This window comes from Vanacampus margaritifer, chromosome 4 (genome assembly GCF_051991255.1).
Source record: "Vanacampus margaritifer isolate UIUO_Vmar chromosome 4, RoL_Vmar_1.0, whole genome shotgun sequence".
NCBI lineage: Eukaryota > Metazoa > Chordata > Actinopteri > Syngnathiformes > Syngnathidae > Vanacampus > Vanacampus margaritifer.
The window spans coordinates 11,021,042-11,041,306 of record NC_135435.1 but is presented as its reverse complement, the minus strand read 5'-3'; the positions used below and the strand labels follow the sequence as shown (position 1 = coordinate 11,041,306).

The 20,265-nt window shown below is 37.5% G+C and overlaps 1 protein-coding gene across 1 annotated transcript in view; it reads left to right on the top strand.

The window, feature by feature from the left end:
* Positions 1-20,265, top strand: part of luzp2 (leucine zipper protein 2) — a 152,841-nt gene that overhangs the window by 63,545 nt on the left and 69,031 nt on the right. The window contains exons 2-3 of the mRNA XM_077564737.1: positions 7,906-8,023; positions 17,143-17,213. Coding sequence (XP_077420863.1) covers positions 7,906-8,023; positions 17,143-17,213 — 189 coding nt within the window. The remainder of the gene's footprint in view (positions 1-7,905; positions 8,024-17,142; positions 17,214-20,265) is intronic.

The window sequence follows — 20,265 nt, the reverse complement described above, 5'->3', positions numbered from 1 at the left end:
CAGAGACACAATAAAAATTATTTATTAACATAGGATAAAACCCTTGAGATGCAATTGTCTCGTTTGTGAGATATTTGTATACAAAAACCAGAAAGTCAAAGTTCAATATGTCTCCTTTAAAGTGTTTAAAAAAGTGTTTTCTTGTTATTAGCAAATTAATAGCAGTGGTTAACTTCTGCTTATATTTACAACAAACCCATGCATATGCTTTCCTCATATAAAGCAAAAGTGAGGTCTAACTAGAAGTCAAAGCTGTAGTAGTAGTGTTCGTGTCCCAGGGATATATTGATGATACCGTTGCTGTTTTTCTCTCTTTTTTCTTCTTTTCTTGTTCTTTTGTTTATTTGTTTTTACACCTAGATTCGGTGTGTAACAAACATCTCTGAGGGAGAACGTGAGATTTTCCAACAGCTACAAGCAACATTGGGCATGCCCATTTGGGAGGGGGAAAAAAATAAAAAATCTCAGTTACATAAGCAAGGGATGGCTGTGTGATACAACATTGAAGAGAAAACTGGATGGAATTACACACAAAATGTGGTAAAAGTTGGCAATGAGGATCCTGAGAGGTTTTGAAAAGTCAATTATGGTGATATGAGTGCCTAAATAGGGGTCATGCCATCAAGAGTGATAGCATAAGGGAAGAAAATATGTCCGAGCAGCATCTTGCATTCAGCGGTGTCAAGACAACCAAACTTAATTTTGTCTTGTAAAATATATAAGAGGGATGTACAGTATACTGTATAAGGTGGTGGGCTCATGCGAAAATGAGTTGGCGAGGTCTTGACAAACAAGGGAGAACATATGTGAGTTTGACATGTTTGTCTGAAATGTACAGAAATAATTGTATTATTTTCCTGTGACTGTTGTAATTAACATGAGAGAGAAAAAAATCTAATAAATATGTTCAAAACTAGGAATGTGTTTTCACTGTGCATTATATTAACATCACTTAACTCATACAGTTATACTGTTGGGTTGCGCTAACCCTGGTCCTCACGGGAACCCTGGTCCTTGAGAGCCACTGTCCTGCCTGTTTTGCATGTCTCTCTCCTCAAACACAGCTGACTCAACTGATCAGCTAATCAGCAAGCTCTGTAGAAGCCTGATAACGATCTTGTTCATCAATCAGGTGTGTTGATGGAGGGAGACATGGAAAACAAGCAGGACAGCGGCTTTCAAGGACCAGGGTTCCCCACCTCTGCGCTATGTTGTTGAATAAACATTTTTAAAAGACAACTATTTATTTATTGATTTTTTTTTTTTTTTATTATTTTAGGTTGAAGTGTTACAAGGACTAACAGCATTGCTGTGAAAACCTTAGATTTTCAACGAAGCGCTCATCGATCTAAAAACAGAATTGTTCATATTCAGTGCAAAATGTCAAAGGAATTTAATTGGCATCTAGTTGTGCTTGAAAATGTTAATTTGTGAATTAGTTAACATGCTAATTATTTTTATTTCATTGACTTTGTGCCTTTTATTTCCGTGGAAGATTACATAACTTAAGTGATAAGCAAATTGGAAGTTTCACATTTCAGTACTGTGTTAACTGATGGAGTATGTATCAGTTTCAAATAACAATTTAGCACATAAAGGAAAAATATGATTTCTTGTGTGATCTAAAAAGTAAAATATTCATACGTTTATATACCTTCAGGGACATGCAAAGACATTTTGGGGGCAGGAGCTCAAGTGAGAAAAAGGGCACGTCTTGCAATTTATTCATAAATAAATAATAGGACATATCTGACACCTACTTATTTCAGTGCCCTTTTCATTCTCCTAATTGTTTAATACTCATCAGATTTCTACAAAATAATCTGGCCGCACAAGGAGATTTTTTCTGGTTTCATCATACTTGCAAGAACAAAAAATGTTGACACGCGGCATGCCATGTGTGTTTGTTTGATACTAGACATACATCAAAGCCCTGACGGGACTTGAGACCTCTCTTGTATTGAACTACTTATTTGTAACCCTCCTAATGGCATAATTATTTTGTTTTTGATATTAGTCTAAGACATGTAAGCAGTAACATGCCACAATTTTTCAACTCTGCTACTCCAGGTATAGGTCCTCTAATTCCCACCCTAGATCCAAATTAATGATGATAGGGTCAGTCAAAACTCAGAATACACTAGTTGATGGGTTTCTAAATAATATTTATCCAACCTGATATGGTTAAATAAACAATAAATTAAATTACCTGTAAAATCCAGCAGTGATCAGAGCTGTGTGTTGTTGTGTTTTCCAGGTCCATACTGTTTGTTAATGTACATGAAGGAACAGAGAGCTTATATAGCAAGCAAACATTGCTTGAAACCACCCCCCCCCCCTTTTTTTTTTGTTCTCACATTCAGAACATGAATTGATGGACGTACGCAAGAAATGAGTGTTTGATCCCACTTGGGCTTGACTGCCCTGGTTAGTTTATACGGCCACAGCCTCTCTCGATAATGCATTCAGGAAAACTCTTTCATTTGTCCTTGACTGCTTGTCCTTGCTTTTGGATATTTTCTAAAAACATTGGCTACTTGAGGAACAGTAAACAAATCATCTATTCGTTTCAGTGATTGTTTTTCCATGTACTGGAATTGGGTTGTACGAATTACGCTATACAGTATTTTTTGTGATGATGATGATGATGTGCCTCAACTGGTGTCCACCAAACACATCACATTTTGTCTCTTTTGTGATACTACAATATCAAGGAAAAGAAAATAAGCAAGGTGACCTTTTCTGTCTTCACACTAGAGCAGAGTTCATGTGATGCTATCACTACCAGTGGTCTAGAATAGCGTACCCAAATAATCTGTTTTTCAGTGTTGAGACTGATGTAGATGCTTTCAAACAGAACATTGCAATCAGGCAGCTGTGACAACAATATGAATAAATTGAACACTTTTAGCATACTCAGGAATATTCCACTCCTGTCAGCTAATGTTTTCTTTTTCATCTTCACTACACTTCAATGTTCAAGACACTGATGTTGATTGCCTCATGCAGCATTGTCATCCGACTGAATTGATGCCTTGTCAGTTGTGGGGGGACGTACATGGGAATATTTCTGCAACCACCCTCAGATGAAAGAAAACAAGGCAGAGTTGGCGATTTGATTTTTATGGTTACAATATTAATAGACAGGTAATGTAACTGAATTTCCCATATAAAAAAAAAGTAGCCTACTGCGTGAGTCAAGCAGCAAAATGCTTTTCTTTACTGTAACGATCAATCCACTTCATATTCTTGTCAACAATTGCCTTATACGTCCTTTTTTGAATTCCATAATTTGATCGTGCAATTTACATTATGAGTTTCCATTTGAGTATTTAAGAGTGCCCTTGCACATGAATCATGAACTTGAAGAATTCAGTAGATGCTCCAGGGCTTGCAAATGGAAATTGGCATCAATGTGGCAGAAATATGGTTTAGCATATGCTACAGTAGAAGAAATATGGGAGAGCATTGCAGCATTTGCAAATTTGTGTTCTGGCTGTCCAATAAAGCTGAATGTATTTCTTACTGTGTTAACACTTTATTCATATTTACAGGCTTGCCCTTGTCAACAGGGGACGTGAGCCCCTGCACTTTTCTTACGGAGACTCAATGCCATTGCCGCATATTCCTTTGTTGAGCACATTGCATGAACGCCGATGGTCCTATTCAGTAGCATTGCTTTTATTTCCTGAAATTATTTTTCATACTGCAGACTGACTCAGAAAGTTCAGAGGTATTTGTCCTTAATAATAGCATCCAATAAATGGAGCCTCCCCCTCAGCTTAGAGTCTGATGAGTTTCTTGACGACAGTCTTAGTCTTCTTACAAACTGCAGATGTCTCAAATGAAAGATTTCATTTTTTCAGTGCCTCTGCTTTAAGGCCATTTGCTTGTCTGCCCGCACACGGCTTTGTTAGGCATTGTCTTTGGCATTACATAATGTATATGCTCTTTTCCAAATGGGATTGGTGGTTTTGCAAATGCAATGGTAGACTTTTAGCAACCGTCGAAGGAATTAACTATTTAAGCATCTTTTCATACACGCTCTTTTGCCAACAGTTACTAAATGATCGCATTATGAATTATAGCTGACAAGAGCAAGCTTTCACCTTCTTTTCCTCCGTTATGTAAACCTGCAATACATTTCCAGCTGATGCTGCTGGGTGACAAGCCACGTGTGGGTTTGACTTAACTCTTTTATTGTGTTCCAGCTGTTTTGAACTAGTGATATATGTGTTGTTTTAAATGATCTGCTGGTGGGAATCTGTTATACGAGGAGAGTGTGCGGATTTTGGAATGAAAGTCCAGACTGCAATACAGTTAAAGAGTAAGGAGTTAGTTATAGTTAGCTTTGTCTTTTAATTACTTAGTAGTCTAAAAAGGTTTTGTGGCAAAGGCAGTGAACTTCACACATGTTGAGATGTTTGAATTTTTTAATTTTAGATCAATAATAGCTGTATGGAAGCAAATAATGTTAACTTGTTTCTTAACTCATTCACTCCCAGCCATTTTCACGGAAGCAACCCCCTTCGCTCATAGATGTTTTACTGGTTTTTGACTGATTTTGCAAGGCCTACGGAATATTGTGTTCTATTGCTATAAAAACATGGAACCTACCAAAAGAAAGATTATAATCTCTTTTTCCATCAGAAAACAAGAAGTGTATTTCTATTCTTTTCCGTTCTTTTGTTATCAGCGTTAGAAGATAGCCAAGTTTAGTCAAAACTCCAATTCCTGAGAAAAAAAACGTAGAAAAAGAGCTTATATAGAGTCTCTTCTTTCATCAAGAAAACAAAGTATATTTCTGTCTGTTTTTGTTTTGCAGCAATTAGCATTAGAATATAGCTAAGTTTCATCATTATTCAGAAACGTGTTGAAAACACTGGGGAAAAGAGCTTGTGCAACATGGCCCTGGTTGATCTTTTATACTCTGATGCCACCCGCTGACCGTTTTTTGTAATACATACCATTGTTTTAAGCGACCTCTTCAGGTCAGAGGCTGCATCACAGCTTCTATGCCTCTGGCATAAAAAAACAAACATAAAAAACATATAAATATGTTTTTCGGAGCATGGCAATTTTTTATATGTTTTTATACCTTTTGTTTTTTTGTTTTTGTTTTGTTTTATTCGTTTTTTCCTTTAGACACATTATTACAGGTTACATCGATCACATCACATAATTTGCAACATTCCGAAAGAAAGGCTGATCGGTAGAAGCCATGGTTTATTAGTACCCGTCCCCATCGGTTGTTACGCGTTACACTTTATTTCCTGTTCCCGTTTGAGTCAGTTGCGATCCAGTTCAGCTAGTTCATCTTCTAAAACACCTTTACATACCTTATTGATGCTACTTTACGCACAAGTTGATGACAACAAAATTCATTTCATTCAATTTCAATGTCAAGTTAATTTCAAGCTCAATTCCTATTCAATTTCAAGCTCAATATAAATTTCCTTTCAAGTCAATTTAAAGCCCATTTCAATTCAAATCTCTTGGTCTGGGGGTTTGGGGGCCTGGGGGCAGATGGGGCTGGGTTGTGGTGGGTGGCAGGGGTGGATGTGGGGCGGGGGGTCGTGGGGGGAGCGGGGGCTGTGGGCCGGTGGGGTGCTTGGCGGGCCGGCCGTGCCCCGTCCTGCTGCGTTGGGTTAGGGGCGCGGGCCGTGTTGGGGTGGGGGGCGCTCCTGGATTTGCTCTCCGGCCGGTGGTCCCTTTGGTCTCTTGAGGTCACCCTAATTTGTTGGAATTTAGATGTTTCTGGGGTTGGTGAAAGACTCTGGTTGGTATCCCGGTGGGTAGTACAAAATTTGACAAAATATGATTATCTGGGTCAAGGACCAGCATCTTTGGCTGTCACAGCAAATCAAAATTAGCACCATAATAGCCACGCCCTCTGCTGAAAAGTCACAATATTCGATATAAAGCATGATCATCTTGAGGCTTTTCTGACAAATTTTCAATTGGATTCATTCAACATACTCGGCACAGTACATTAAAATTTAAAAGAAGGTATTTCTTGTCACCACTAGGTGGCGCTATATGTATTGCACAATATTATTATATACAGGCAACTAATATACATGTGAGGTCTGGGATTTTTTTTGGGTGCATGTGCATGTGCAGGAGAATTATTAAGCATTTCCTCTTGTGGCACCTTAAAGAAATATGAAATACAAAATGTGATGCCCTGCCCCCTTTAGTATGTTAAAACTCGTGATTTTTATCCCTGCTATTTTCCCATGTTTTGAGATGGTACATTCTAAGTTTTAAATCAATCAGAATAAACTTTTAGGACACAACAAAATTATAATTGCTGTAAATTTGCTAAAATGGGCAAACATTTGACATTCAAAAAATAAATAAAATCATAGCTCACTTCCTGCTCATATTAGCATCAGCTTCAACTGACTTTTTGTACATCTTGGGGTGCTACAAATGCTTCACAATTTTCTTAGGCCGAGGTCAAACATATCAGGATTGGATTTTGTTTATCATGTTGGAGCTATTTATCACAAGGAATTTCTTTCCGGGCCCTAAAAAGTGTGTTTTCATGTGGCTTTGAACATTGTGATTCAATGGGGAAATTAATCCGAATAGTAATAATAGTACATAAGAAGAAGAATGGGCCCTAATAATTGTCACTGATTGAGTGCAGTAGTTCACTCGTATGACTTCTGTGCAGGCTCCATGGGTGACTGTGGGACTGTGACTATGAATGAGTTATCTGTCTTTAGATGTGCTCTTAGGGTATATCTGCCTTTTTACCAAAGTCAGCTGAAAAGTCAGGAATAATTAAAGAGGAAGAAATGTCTAAGACTACTTGTAAGACTACTTGATGTAACTGTCGTATCTAAGCCTTGCTGTCAATAACCAGCATAAAATGTTGCAAGAGAGAATCTAAGAAGATGACCATTTGACTGACCATCAGCAATTTATCTCCTTGTACAAACCTGCTTCCTTCCGGATCAATAACCTTGCCATCTGCCCAGTTGCTTTTGTGACTTTTTGCGAAGAGTTTACAAGATATTTAAAATACCCAGGGCACCACAGTAAGCACATTTATGGTCTGGAAGGGAAATTTAAGGCCCCCCATCTCTTTTCACCAACAGGTTAATTGCATACAGATACACTTGATTTGAAACACTTCCCAAATGAGCTGTTGGCTGTTCTTTAGTTAGTAAACAACCACATTGGATTTAAAGAAAATGTTATTTAGTAGCAGGCAGTGAGAGGTGCACTTTTATTTTGGCGCATGTCCGTTAAATGAGCCATAAAATAATTCAAATGTACTGGTTCACATGGCTCTTGTATTGGTTCACTTTTGCAGTATGTATCCAAACTGTCTGTTAGTACAGTACCTCTGGCATCTCAGTGGGTGTCCATGACTATGATGACATATCTTTTTGACATCGCCCAAGTCATGCAAACATATTGTGAAGTATCATTTGTCTTTTTCGCTGAAGCTTCAGTGACAAACGGCAAAAAAAAAAAAAAAACCTTCAGCAGTATTGTGCAGTGGAAGCTCAATTTTACAGAGACAAACAGGATGTGACATTACACCCACAACAACCCCCCCTTAATAGCTGAATGGACCCCTTCCAATATCAAAATGGAACAGTAGGGGCATGCCTCTGGTCAACAGACATATCTCTCTAAAACAGACGTCACTAAAAGGATTGGTTGAAAGCAATCGGCTGCACAGTACATGTCTTTTCCCATTTGTTTTTATTCGCTGGGGACTGTGCTTAGCAGATAATTTTTTTTCCCTTACCTTTGTTTTACACTTTGTCTCTGATATTGCTGCTTAGTCTCCTGGCGTAGGTGACAGTAAAAGTTGAATCTCAGTCAGTGGTACACATTAAAAGCAAAATTTCTTTCTTTGTTTCTTTCTTTCTCTCTTAAAAGAAAAAGCTATGATGGTCTGGAAAAGAAGCTAAAGGAAGTCTTCACTGATAGAAGCAGCATCTTGCACCAACTCTCCAAGACATCCAAGGAGCTGGACAGCATAAAAGGCAACATTCAGGTTATATATTTTCTCTTTCTCACTGTTAAGTAAATGAAAGTGCTGGTTTTTGGAGTTGTAAAAAAATCAACATATAGCAGTCTGGCAAACAACTGAACTATTATAAATTTTAAAAATATATGGATTTTTTTTCTGGTTTAAGTACATGGTGACACAAAGAATAGAGCCATTTACTCCGTGGGTAATGTTTTGAGGCGTGAAATACAAACCTCTACTCATAAGGAGGGTCCCCTGCACACCATTGTTTTGGAACATGGCAAGTCCATTGGAGACGATGAAATTAAGCATCAATTGAGCAATATTTACAATGGTAACATATTAATTATGCCCCTAAGCCAACCGCATGGCCAGTCGATTAACCCCCTCCCCCAATAATAATAATAATAAGAAGAAGAAGAAGAAGAAGAAATAAAGCTTTCTTCAACATTTTTTTTAAATTAAAAACTACAATAAACTTTCAATATGTTTTTCATGAAAACGGCAAAAATGAAAAAAATTAAAGAAAAAAATCCCATTAAATTAGTAAATATCTAATATATGAAAAACATTGCCAAACTGTGAATATGCAGGGGTCAACTGTAGTTTTAATTTGTAATATCACTTTTCACCAACTAGATGGCAGTCATGTATTTGTTGTGCAGTCTAATATTTTCTGGGGAATGATCTAGGACAAATATAGTACCTCAATAATATGAAAATATTGAGTGAGATTTTTTTTTCTTTTTAGTGAAAAAAAGTGCACAAAAATAGTTCTTCCACTTTGCTAGTTTGCTGTTCAGCAGATTTGTGCCATCCTTGAAGGGTAATTTTATGCAAAAGAGCCATTTGCGCAACACAGCATGGTGGTTTTGTTGTTTGGTGTCATTGGGTTAGGATAGCGGGGATCTTTTATATATGCATTGAAAAATGTAGTATCAAAACTGAAATAGATTAAGAGCACATATGCGCGTATTTTGTCCATATTTAAAAAATGCATTTTTGTCATAGATCTGGTTGAAGCGCATGGTCTTATGTGACCCGCTGAGTAGCACTGATGAAAAACTGTGGATTCATCTAGCATTTAAGTAGATGGGCAAGTATGTTGCCTCTTTCTTTCTCAGTACAGTAGGCAGTGAGAGTATACTTTTTTTGTGGTCATAGTGAAAGTGAAACATATAAACATGAAAGTATTTAAATAGAATATTTTAGACTGAGCTTCATTCTTCAACAATACATGTCTTGTATGGTATGGAGGACCTAAAGTGCCAAAATGAAATAAATGAATACACCAATAAATAATTAAATAAATGTGTCGTGAAATAATTAAATGTGTCATTTATTAATATATATATATAGATATAAATATTTCTGTATTTATTTATTTCACGTTCCTGTGTTGCAGCATTTCATGATTTTTTTTTATCTGTTAAACTCGCCCGTCAAAATTAGTGGGCGGGGCTGATTCACTCAAATCTTGTCTAATCGACTGCTTCGGCCTGAAGAGGTTAGAAACATGGCGGCTAAGGTAATGGATTTTATTGCTGATATAGAGTGATCGAGGCTTGTCATTGTGCAAAACCATCCTAAAAATAAAAGCGATATTTCTACTATTTCGCTAAAGTACAGTTTTAACTTGTAGGTGTTTCCATGGATTTGGGTAATTTCAATGGCACATCTAATAACAAATTGATTTATTTAACTCCATATTTAATTAATAAATGAAACATTTAATTAATTTAATTTAATTATAAAAAAAAAAGAAAGAACCAAGAAAGATTGCCTACCTTTTACCTTTTATTGCCAACACAGGGAAGAAGAGAATCCAAATCAAACTTTTTCAATTGTTCCCCTTTCAGTGCTTGCCTTCCAATGTTCTGTATGACTGATGGTTTTTGATGTGGTTTTTGGGCAAATATAATTCTTAGTAGATTGGTTATCAAAGAAGTGATACACAGCCAGCAAAGTGTGTGTGTGTGTGCATGTTGTTCAGAGATGTCCAATGTGTGGCTATCATTATCCCCCTGGGCAGACTTGAACGTCTTTCCACTGCAGGCGACTGCTGTACTTTTATCCTGGGCCCAGTGCCAGCATAATAGACGGGATACAGATTGGGTTTTGGGAATATATATTTGGGAGAAAAAGCTAATACACACACACACACATACATACAACCCCAAAAAAGAAGAAGCTTTTTATAAGGGAAGTAGTGGGTCAAAGCAGATTTGAACTAGCCGGTGTTATGAGTCGCCTTCAAGTTTCAGGCAAGCACCCTAGTAATTAAATTAAAAATAAATACATACATATATAAATAAAGTAATTAAATTTTCCTTGATTGGGGTGGGATATTTTTGACAGTGAAAACCCCCATCTCCACCCAGTATGAACATCCTCACCATTTTAAATAGAACAGGATGTAGCCATGCAACCACCTTCAGGCTTTGAAATGTTTCCTCAATACACATTAGAAGTCGTATTTTCTCATTAATTTAAATGAAAATGTTATGATATAGACGGAAAAGATTTACAGATTCAGTACATTTTGGTAACGTTTTGAAATTGTATTTTTTTTTATGTCAGCCAGATTAAAATCAAGGCAAAATACATTTTCCAATGAAAAATCATTAATAAAGTTGCTTTAATTAAATAAGACTGCTTGAAACTACCTGCTACACCCCAAAAATGGAAAATGTCCTACACAATATCCTGTGTGTGTGTGTGTGTGTGTGTGTGTGTGTGTGTTTTAGGACCTAATCACTTCATTATTCAGTCATTATTATCTGTCAAATTAGCATTTGGACTTGGCGCAGCAGGGTAACAGATGAACATTTTTGTTCATATGACCTTGCTTGCTTGCTTACCACACACAACTACCCCGAGGTTGTAGCTGACATTGTACTGCATGTGTTACACGCTTTAGTGGGTCTCCTGTGTGGACATTTCAGCAACGTGCAGGTGCCTTACCGCAGCTAACACTTTGAACAAACATGCAATGTGGGCCATCAATGCAATGAGTTCTGATGCGGAAAACTATTTTGCGAGTATTTGTTTCTCGTTTTCCTCCTATGAGGTCAAAGACGTAACATTCAGTACTGCTGAAGTCTTACACTTTGAGTTAACACTCTCTTTATGCCATGTTACTTCTTCTCTCCTTATATTGGGCCTCATTCAATAACCATGATTCATCAATATTTTTGTACTTGAATTTGTGTGAGTTTAGAACATCCTTACACCATGCGCAAGTAATGATGGCTCAGCCTTTGAAACTAACGTGACCCAAGATGCACAACATATTGAAACTGCAGTCATTTATAAATCATTTATAATAATTGTAATAATATTTAATAACTAATCCTCCATTTGCTAACAAGCTCGGGCACTTTTTAGCACTTCCATCCTCTTGCATTGTTTGTTCATTGACTGGCTAATTTTTTTTTTTTCCCATGCATGTTTTGTGTACAGCATTCTCCACTTTAACTTTGGACTTCATTAAAATTGATTGTCATCATCATTATAAGCACTCAGTTTCTGTGTTCAGCAAGCTTTCTGATGACCTTTTGAAAATAGGATAAACATTGAGAAAGCTATTGACCAGGCCATCTCTCGTAACATTTTTTTTTTAACCTCTGTCTGAGATGTGTCAAAAGGATGCGCCTTTTGGGGATAAAATGGGCATGGGTTATGCAAATCTGGGTCCCGCGGGCCAGCATGCGCTGTCATTTAGAATGAATTCTGATCCATCAATATATGCACAGCCGTGCAAAGAAAATGGGCCGGTACATGCGTCCTGAATCTGACGGTGACTTTGCATATACACTCAACTTGTGTGCAGTGTACAAACAATCCTATGCATTTATTAGTCAACGAGGCAGGCCCATTATCTCTTTACACCCTTTTTAAAGAAAGGACCTTCTTTTAAATGGGTTTACAAAAAAGAAAAAGCAACACCCGAGCATACCGTAAAATCCTGTGAATAACACGCACCCGTGTATAAACCCCCATTCCCCACAAATCACCCTTGAAAAGCACTTTTTCCCCTCTGTACTTTTGTATAATGCAGTCCCCCAATTTGCTGGTATGTATTATCAGAATGAAAATTATGGAATGAATACATGAATAAAGATTCAAAAGATACCAATAACGTGTAAATGCTTTAAAATCCAGGTGAAAAACTATGCTCTTACCCATACATGTGATTAAAGTCTTTCAAAGTATTTTTAAAATCATGTTTTTGAAAATCTAGTTCTTGCGCTGTTCACTCTTCACTCAAGTCTTTTTATTTTATTTTATTTTTTAAATTAAAGGATCTTTGTGCAGTCTGTCACTTTTTTACTCACGTCTGCAGCGTAACTGCAACATCTGTGCCAGGGTCGTTCATGGTGTGTGTGTGAGTACGTGCACAATTTTAAAGTGACCGCGACAGTTGACAAAAGAAGACATGACTTCAAATGAGGTAATAAAAACTCTGCCCCTCCCCTCCCCAAATAAACTGTGGAGTGTAAGGGTCCGCCCACTCTACTATGAAGGGAAGATAAAAGCTGATAGTGGCAGTCAGATTAAAACAGTCAGGGCTCTTCTGACTCATCTGGGCATTGGTGGTGCATGCATGATGTAGAAAAAGATTTAAAATTACACACAATGCACAATAATCCTTTAATATATATTTTTTATTATTATTTTTTTTTATAAAAAAAATTGTAATTTTTTTTTTATTTAATTAAATTTAAGTCATTTTAATTTTAATTATTATTATTTTTGTATTTCCTTACTTTGCTTTTAAATCTCCAATAGCTTTGTTTTGAACTGTTTTTAATGATAGTTACGTTGTGTATGAAATGCACTATAAATCTGACTAACTGTAAAATTTACAGGAAATAACTGGCAAAAAAGTTGCCAGCTAATTCTTGTAAAATCTCAGTAAATTACGGTATTTTTACAAATATTTACCATATATAAATTACAGTTACTTACTGTACTGTATTTACTTTTACAGCAATTCATTGTAATCTAGTTTACAACAGTTTCTGGTATTCTACATAATTTACATAATACAGAATGTTGTTGTAAAATCCATCCATCCATATTCTTAACCGCTCATTCCTCAAAAGGGTTGCTGGAGCCTATCCCAGCTGGCTTTGAGCAGCAGGCGAGGACACCCTGAACAGGCTGCCAGCCAATTGCAGGGCACACAGAGACGAACAACCATCCACACTCACAATCACACCTAGGGCCTTGCATGTCTTTGGAATGTGGGAGGAGACTAGAGCACCTGGAGAAAACCCACACAGGCACGGGCAAAGTTGCAAACCCCACCCAGGACGGCCGAAACCCAGACTCAATCTCACTCCCTCAGCACTGGGAGGCGGAATGTTAACCAGTCATCCACCCTTGTTGTAAAATCAATCCTCGTTCTGCAGCCGAGTGCATAAATAAATGCTAGCTGTAATGTTGCCTGTTTATCGGAGAAATGCGAGGTGAAAACAATGCAGACTGCCCTCGTGCTAAAATATTCTTCTTGTCCTTGCTCCGGTTACAATACAGGGTATCCTATTTGCATCTTCTCCTATAGAGATACCCGCCAAAATCCAACAATCTGTACAGTATTTACCTGTAATCCACATATATACGCGCCACGGTGCCAAAACATATTTGCTGTAAAATATACAGCATTTTACCCATAATGCACTTTGTTTTACTCATAATGCATTGCTGTATACAGTTAAATACTGTAAAATTGAGAAAAAAAGAAAATGCTGTAATTTTTTACCGTACATTTTACAGAAATTTGTTACAGTGTGATTCAATTTTTTTTTTAACCACTAGGTGTCTAGTAAATGTAAATGTCTGCTCTACACATCGAGAAAACATATAAGCTCCCTGTATAACAACCCCCACCTACCTCCCGTGACTTGTTTTTCTTTTCTTTTTGTTGGCAAATAAATGAGTGCAATTCACGGGAGTTTACAGTAACTAACCATCTGGTGACCACTGATGGGTCTCACGGTGTCCAAGTGGGTCATATGTCTTATGTCATATTTCTTTGTCTTCCTGTGTTGAGGTTGTATTTTGTTACCATGCTTGTGTGTGTTTTCCCCTGGTATTACGAAACATGCATGTTTACAATTATTATTTTATTTTTATTTTTTTTCTGGAGCTGTTGTTTATGTTCATGTTTACAATTCTAAATTGTCTATAGATATGAATAGTTGTTTGTCTATATGTACGTTTGTTCGATTCATTCCATTGCTTTTCAAAATCAGCTGCGATAGGCTACAGCTTGTAGCGTGCGGTGGCTGATCGGCCATGGAAAGAACTGGAGGTCCACTGGTTCACTTTGTTGACTCAGTCACCCCCAGCTATTTTCACTGAAGCAACCCCCTTCACTCAGAACTGTTTTACTGGATGTTCTGTTTCCGTTTTGCAGCAATTAGCATTATAATATAGCTAAGTTTCAACATTATTCATAAGCCTTTTGAAAACACTGTAGAAAAGAGCTTGTTGCAACATGGCCCTGGTTGATCTCTTATACTCTGCTGTTACCTGCTGGCCGTTTTTTGTAATAACTACCAATGTTTTAAGCAATCTCTTCAGGTTTAGAAAATACATCAAAGCCTTCTGTATGCTCTAGCTCAGTGGTGTCAAAGTGCCGTCCTCGAGGGCCTGGGTCCTGCATGTTTTAGAGGTTTCCCACATTCAACACAACTGATTCATACTTAACTCTTTGACTGCCAGACGTTTTCAGAAACGGGATGTCGCCAGTGCCAGCCGATTTAAGCATTTTGACTGATCTTTCAAGGTCCACAGAAAATGTTGTGTTTGGACTATGTAAACACACATACTACCAAATGAACGATTGAACTCTCATCTTTCATCAGAAAAAAAGTTTGTTTCTACCTTATTCCGTTCTTCAGTAATCAACAATAGAAAATGGTTAGTTTCACCGAAATGCTCTGTTTTGAAACAAAAAGCGGAGAAAAAGAGCTTTTTGTGAAACGATGTTATTTCATGCACTCTAGTGAATTGTACACTTCTTTTTGTCCATGAATGATGCCACAAACACCTAAATAGTGCTTTACTTCTGCAATACACCACCACCAACAATGAAAAAGTGTTTTTAGATTGCAAAATACGTTTGTTTCCATTCAACAGTGTAACAATTTGACAAAACAATTTCGCAAACTATTTACAAATGTGTGCAACTGTGGTACTATTTACAATTATGTGGTTATTTCAAATACAGTTTTTCTTTTTGTAACACTGCCCTGCGTGCAAGGAGACGGAGCAGGATTTGCACAACAGATACGTTTCACTTTGATTGTCCGTTTCGCGTGCAGACGTTTCACTTTCTTGACGGCCCTTTTTTCCGGGGAATAGCAAGTAGCAGACTGTACCCACTCCTCCGATGAATATGCATTGGACTCGGGGCACTCTTCGTCATCCGATTGAACGTCCGCCTGAGCGTGCTCGGTTGTGCTCCGCGTTTTCCGGTGTTAGCATCGCTAGCCCGTGAACCTTTATGACGTCGTCATAGCCGCCGCGTCAGCGCTTCCAACTTCGGCGTCAACCTCGGAGTCACCATCATCATCATCGCTGATGATCATCGTCGTCATCAATGTGCTCTTTAGCGTTGATCGATGCTTTTCGTCTTTGAAAAAAACTGCTCGAGCGTGAGCTGCTTGCAACCGGTCGCCATGTTCTCTTCCCTTCCCCAGCTATTGTCCCCTCTAGCTCCGCCTCACGTCTTCTACTGACGCCTACCCAATCTTGTCAAAAGAGAGTCATTGCTGCCATCTAGGGGCCAAAAATAGTCATTAGGCTAACTTAATCTGCTTGAAACTTTCACCACAGCTGGCCAAGGCTTTCCTCCACCCGTTTCCCCAAAAAAATTGGATGACGTCTTTTAACGTCATTGGCGGCCCTCCGTAGGTTTTTACTTGACGTCTTTTAACGTCCATGGCAGTGAAAGTGTTAAGATCATAAGCAAGCTCTGCAGGAGCCTGATAATGATCCAAATCATTGAATCAGGTGTGTTGAAGTAGAGAAACCTAAAAAAAATGCAGGACCCAGGCAGGCCCTCAAGCACCGGACTCTGACACATGTGCTCTAGCATAAAAAATAGATAAAATAAAATAAAAAATAAACATATAAATACGTTTTTTTGGGTTTGAATGAGCTAAAAAGAAACAAAAAACACTTGGCTTGGCGCCACCACGCGTCACAATCCTAATGAGGACAAGAGCTACTGTATACAGTAAAAGATGGAGGGATGGATATTCATTGATCTGAGGTCTCCAGTCAAGTTCACTATAGTCTCATGTGGCGTGTTGCATGATCGTGATTCAAACTCAAAAGCTGTTGGAGAGGCATCATTTTAGAAAATCTGGGTCGTTTTCCAAATTGTACAACAAAGGCGTGTAGATGTTCCACTGTAAGTCAAAACACGTTTCTTCCTCCACTTGCATAGCTCAAAAGGGCTTTGACTGATTTAATATTCATTTATCAACCAATGCCTGCCTCATTCCTGAACATAAATGTGAATGAGGGGCCGTTGGGGACAAGGAAGAAGCGGAAAACATCCCTGTACCACCAATGGAAATGGGGTTTATGGAAATGCAATATTAATTGCCACGGAATTCACCTTCAAGCATATTTTAAAATAAGCTATATCATTTCGGATTCCTATTACTTGAGGAAATTCTGCCCAATTCATAACAAACAAAAATATCTTCAAGGGACTGTCAAGCAATCAGAGACATGATGAATCCAGAATTACCCACCAGGCAGGTGCTTAGGCACCAATAACAAGAAAGAAAAAAAATAAAGAAAAATCTGCGCTTTTCCCTTTACCCCTTGTTAGTATTCTTTCAGACATCATAGCCAGATTGTTAGAGGCTATATATTTTTTTTCCGGGGCACCAACATTTGAACATCTGCTGCATAATTCTATCTTAATGGTATTCATCTCAATTATTTTAAGATTGATCTGTTTTTACCTATATTAAGTATTCAAGGATGATTTTGCTTTGAACTTTGTTTTCTAAATACAGCATAGTCCCTTGGATGAAGCGTGCTGATTTGCCCTAACACTCACGAAGAGGTCATTGTGTAATATGCAAAAATCTCTGTGTCTTTGTCTCTTTTAGTCATTGAAAAACGATGACTCAGTGGCCAAGAAGGACGTACAAAGGATTTTGGAGCTCAGCCACAAACAGAGGTAAGGAGACCAGCACTACTGTTCAAGACATATTTAATATATAAATAAAACATTATTCATTAATCCCTTTACAACCAAATTAACCATTTAACTCATTGAATACCAGCCATTTTCATTGGAGCAGCCCCCTTCAACACCAGCCGTTTTACTGGGTTTTGACTGATCTTGCAAGGCCCAATATTGCGTTCTCTTGCTTTATAAACATGGAACATGCCAAAAGCAAGATTAGACTCTCTTTTTTCATCAGAAAAAAGAAGTGTATTTCTATCCTTTTTCGTTCTTTTGTTATCAGCGTTAGAATCTAGCCAAGTTTAGTCAAAATTCCAATTCCTGAGAAAAAAACGTAGAAAAAGAGCACAACTTTGACTTTAACACTACAATTTTTTCTTTTCTGACAGCTCAAACATCTACATAATGTTTTCGTGCAATAAAACAACGTTCCAAAAAGTGCTTTTGATAGCAAAATAACAGTTTATTGCACATGAAAATAAACAATTGACTGGTCTAACTGCAGCCCTACTGAGCATCCAGTTGTCCAGGGGTCGATGTGACCGGCAAAACGATCCATTAACCCTGCGGATCATTGCTTGATGATTGCTCATTGCGTTTGCTCGATGAACGAAGCCTCATTCCTTAATATAACGCATTATTGTCAAGAAATGGTTAAGGTTGACCTCTACTTTAACTGCAGCATCTTCTTGTAAATTCATTTGTAATCCAAGAATATATGTGAAATAAGAAACCCATGTTAGAAAAGAACCCGTCCTGGATTAGCAATATATCTTTTTGCAAGCGAGCTGGAAAAGTGTTTACCTAAAGTGCTCCACAAGTTAGCATTGTCTGATTAATGTTGTGTGTAATGAGACTGTTAATGATTAGGAGTCATCTGTGGCCTTCTTGCTCTCTGAAATGTCAGACTGATTAAAGTCCAGCCTCCTACATGCAGTATCTTGATAGGCAATCAATAGCCTATCACCAACGCATGGCAGCGTTCACGTGATGAAGCTAAGAAGCATAGAGCAGCACCTTGGCTCAGCGTTGCTTACCAAGCACTGAACCGCAATTTTTGCGGCCAGTGTTATTACTCCGCCTGTGGAGTCCCAAATGTGCTAAGTATAATTATAATCTGCTTCCATCATAACACAAGACAACGTGATTAATCACAAATAACTTATTTTCGACAACTACGCCATACTGCAATTCCATGAATCTATACTGATGGATTACCTACTCTAAAGGATTGCTTTCTAGATTTCATGAAAAAAAAATCATGAAAAAAAGAAAAACAAATGAAAGAAACGTAGTGATTTCACCTTTAATAAACCTATTTGGCCTCTTCCGTCATATCCGTACTGCTCTGTACCTCTGCGTCGGCCTCACAGTCACTGTGCCCTTTCCTGTCTACTGTATGTGGGCACTTTTTGATTTTGTTTGTAGAAGCATTTCCAAGCAGGGGACGCGGGAGATGAGAATAAAAATGAAATGCCAAAGCAGCCGTGGGTGGCTGGTCGCTGAAAAGGAAATCATTTTCAAGGATTTTGGCAATGCCAAAACATAAGCCCACTGGTATGTAAAAGTGTTGTGCGGCTGTTAAGGACAGAGAGTCTTTCAACACAAACAATGCAATTGTTTGTTTGTTTTTTGCCTTCAAAGGCTGCTGCTTAACTCTGCCAATGGCTGACTGCTTGTAATGTCAAGGTACAGCTGTGCTTAGAAACATGATTTAACATTACCGCGAAGCCCAAGTTAAAGCGTACTGTATTACTGTTACAGTAAATGAAACACCCATATACGTATAGATTTAGAGTCATCAGCATTCATGTAGACAATATAATGAGCATAGCATGGTGTCTGTAGAGCATTGCAAATGCTCAAAGGGAAGAGCATGACGAAACATAATGAATATTTCATACTGCTGTATGTCATCACTGTCTCCATATTGACCTCAAGTCAAATAGCCTTTATTCCATTTACATTTGTCAAGACTCCTTTAATTAAGAAGAACTTTAATATGATTAGTGACTAACAAGCCACTGGACCGATTGGGTGTAATAATGCACTTGATTTGGAGGCCATTAGGAAAACAGATGGCAAAATAAAGGTTCTGACACTGCAGCAGTGGAATGCGACAATTTTATGAAAAAAATGAATAACCAAGGGCTAACTAATTGAACAAGTTCAGTTCAAGTTGTTCAACATCTTTTCATTCACAAAGTGCCATGTGCAAAAAATAAGGTTTGCATTATTCATGCATTTCGAAAATGGAAATGAGATGACAAATTTTGATGTACCAAGAATGAAGTCACAAAGGGACTATATACAGTATGCTCCCCAAATCTTTGATTTGCAAAATTTAAAATCACAACATGTATTTATTATTCATGTTCACCAACTGCCTTCCAGCTCTACTTGTGACTCGCACTCATTTAAAAATGATCACATTTGCTTGTGGTAGGGCTGCTCGATTATGAAGAAAATATTAATCACGATGAATTTGGTAATAATGGAAATCCCGATTAGGACGATCATTTGTTTTTTGGCGCAAAACAAGAATTTTTTTTAATGGAATACATATTAAGACAAATAAATTTCGTTGAAACGCTAGAATTATGCAAGTTTCTTTTGGACTAAAAAAGATTTTCATGAAATTAGTTATTTTAAAAAAGTGCAAATATAAAGATTTAAACAGCTCAAAATTGGTATTAATTATTGCTGTCAAAGTTAAAGTGTTAACTATTACTCACCCAAAAAATATTGCATTAATGTTGTATTAAGGCAGATTAATCACACTATTAATTTTCACCACAGATGATATTTAAGGTGACAGCATTGGTTACGTTAAAGGTAGCACAAGTTGTGTTTGAGAAACAAACATAACTACATGCATTAAAGTAAAACATTTAATAAATGTTTGCGTATGACATTCAAAATAGTTATTCATGTCAAACTATTGGGATTATTTTTTTTCCAGAGATGGGCGTGTGCAGTGTCGTTTGCAGACATCCTCATAAATGTCAAAAACAATAAACACATAACATGTGCTCTTTACATT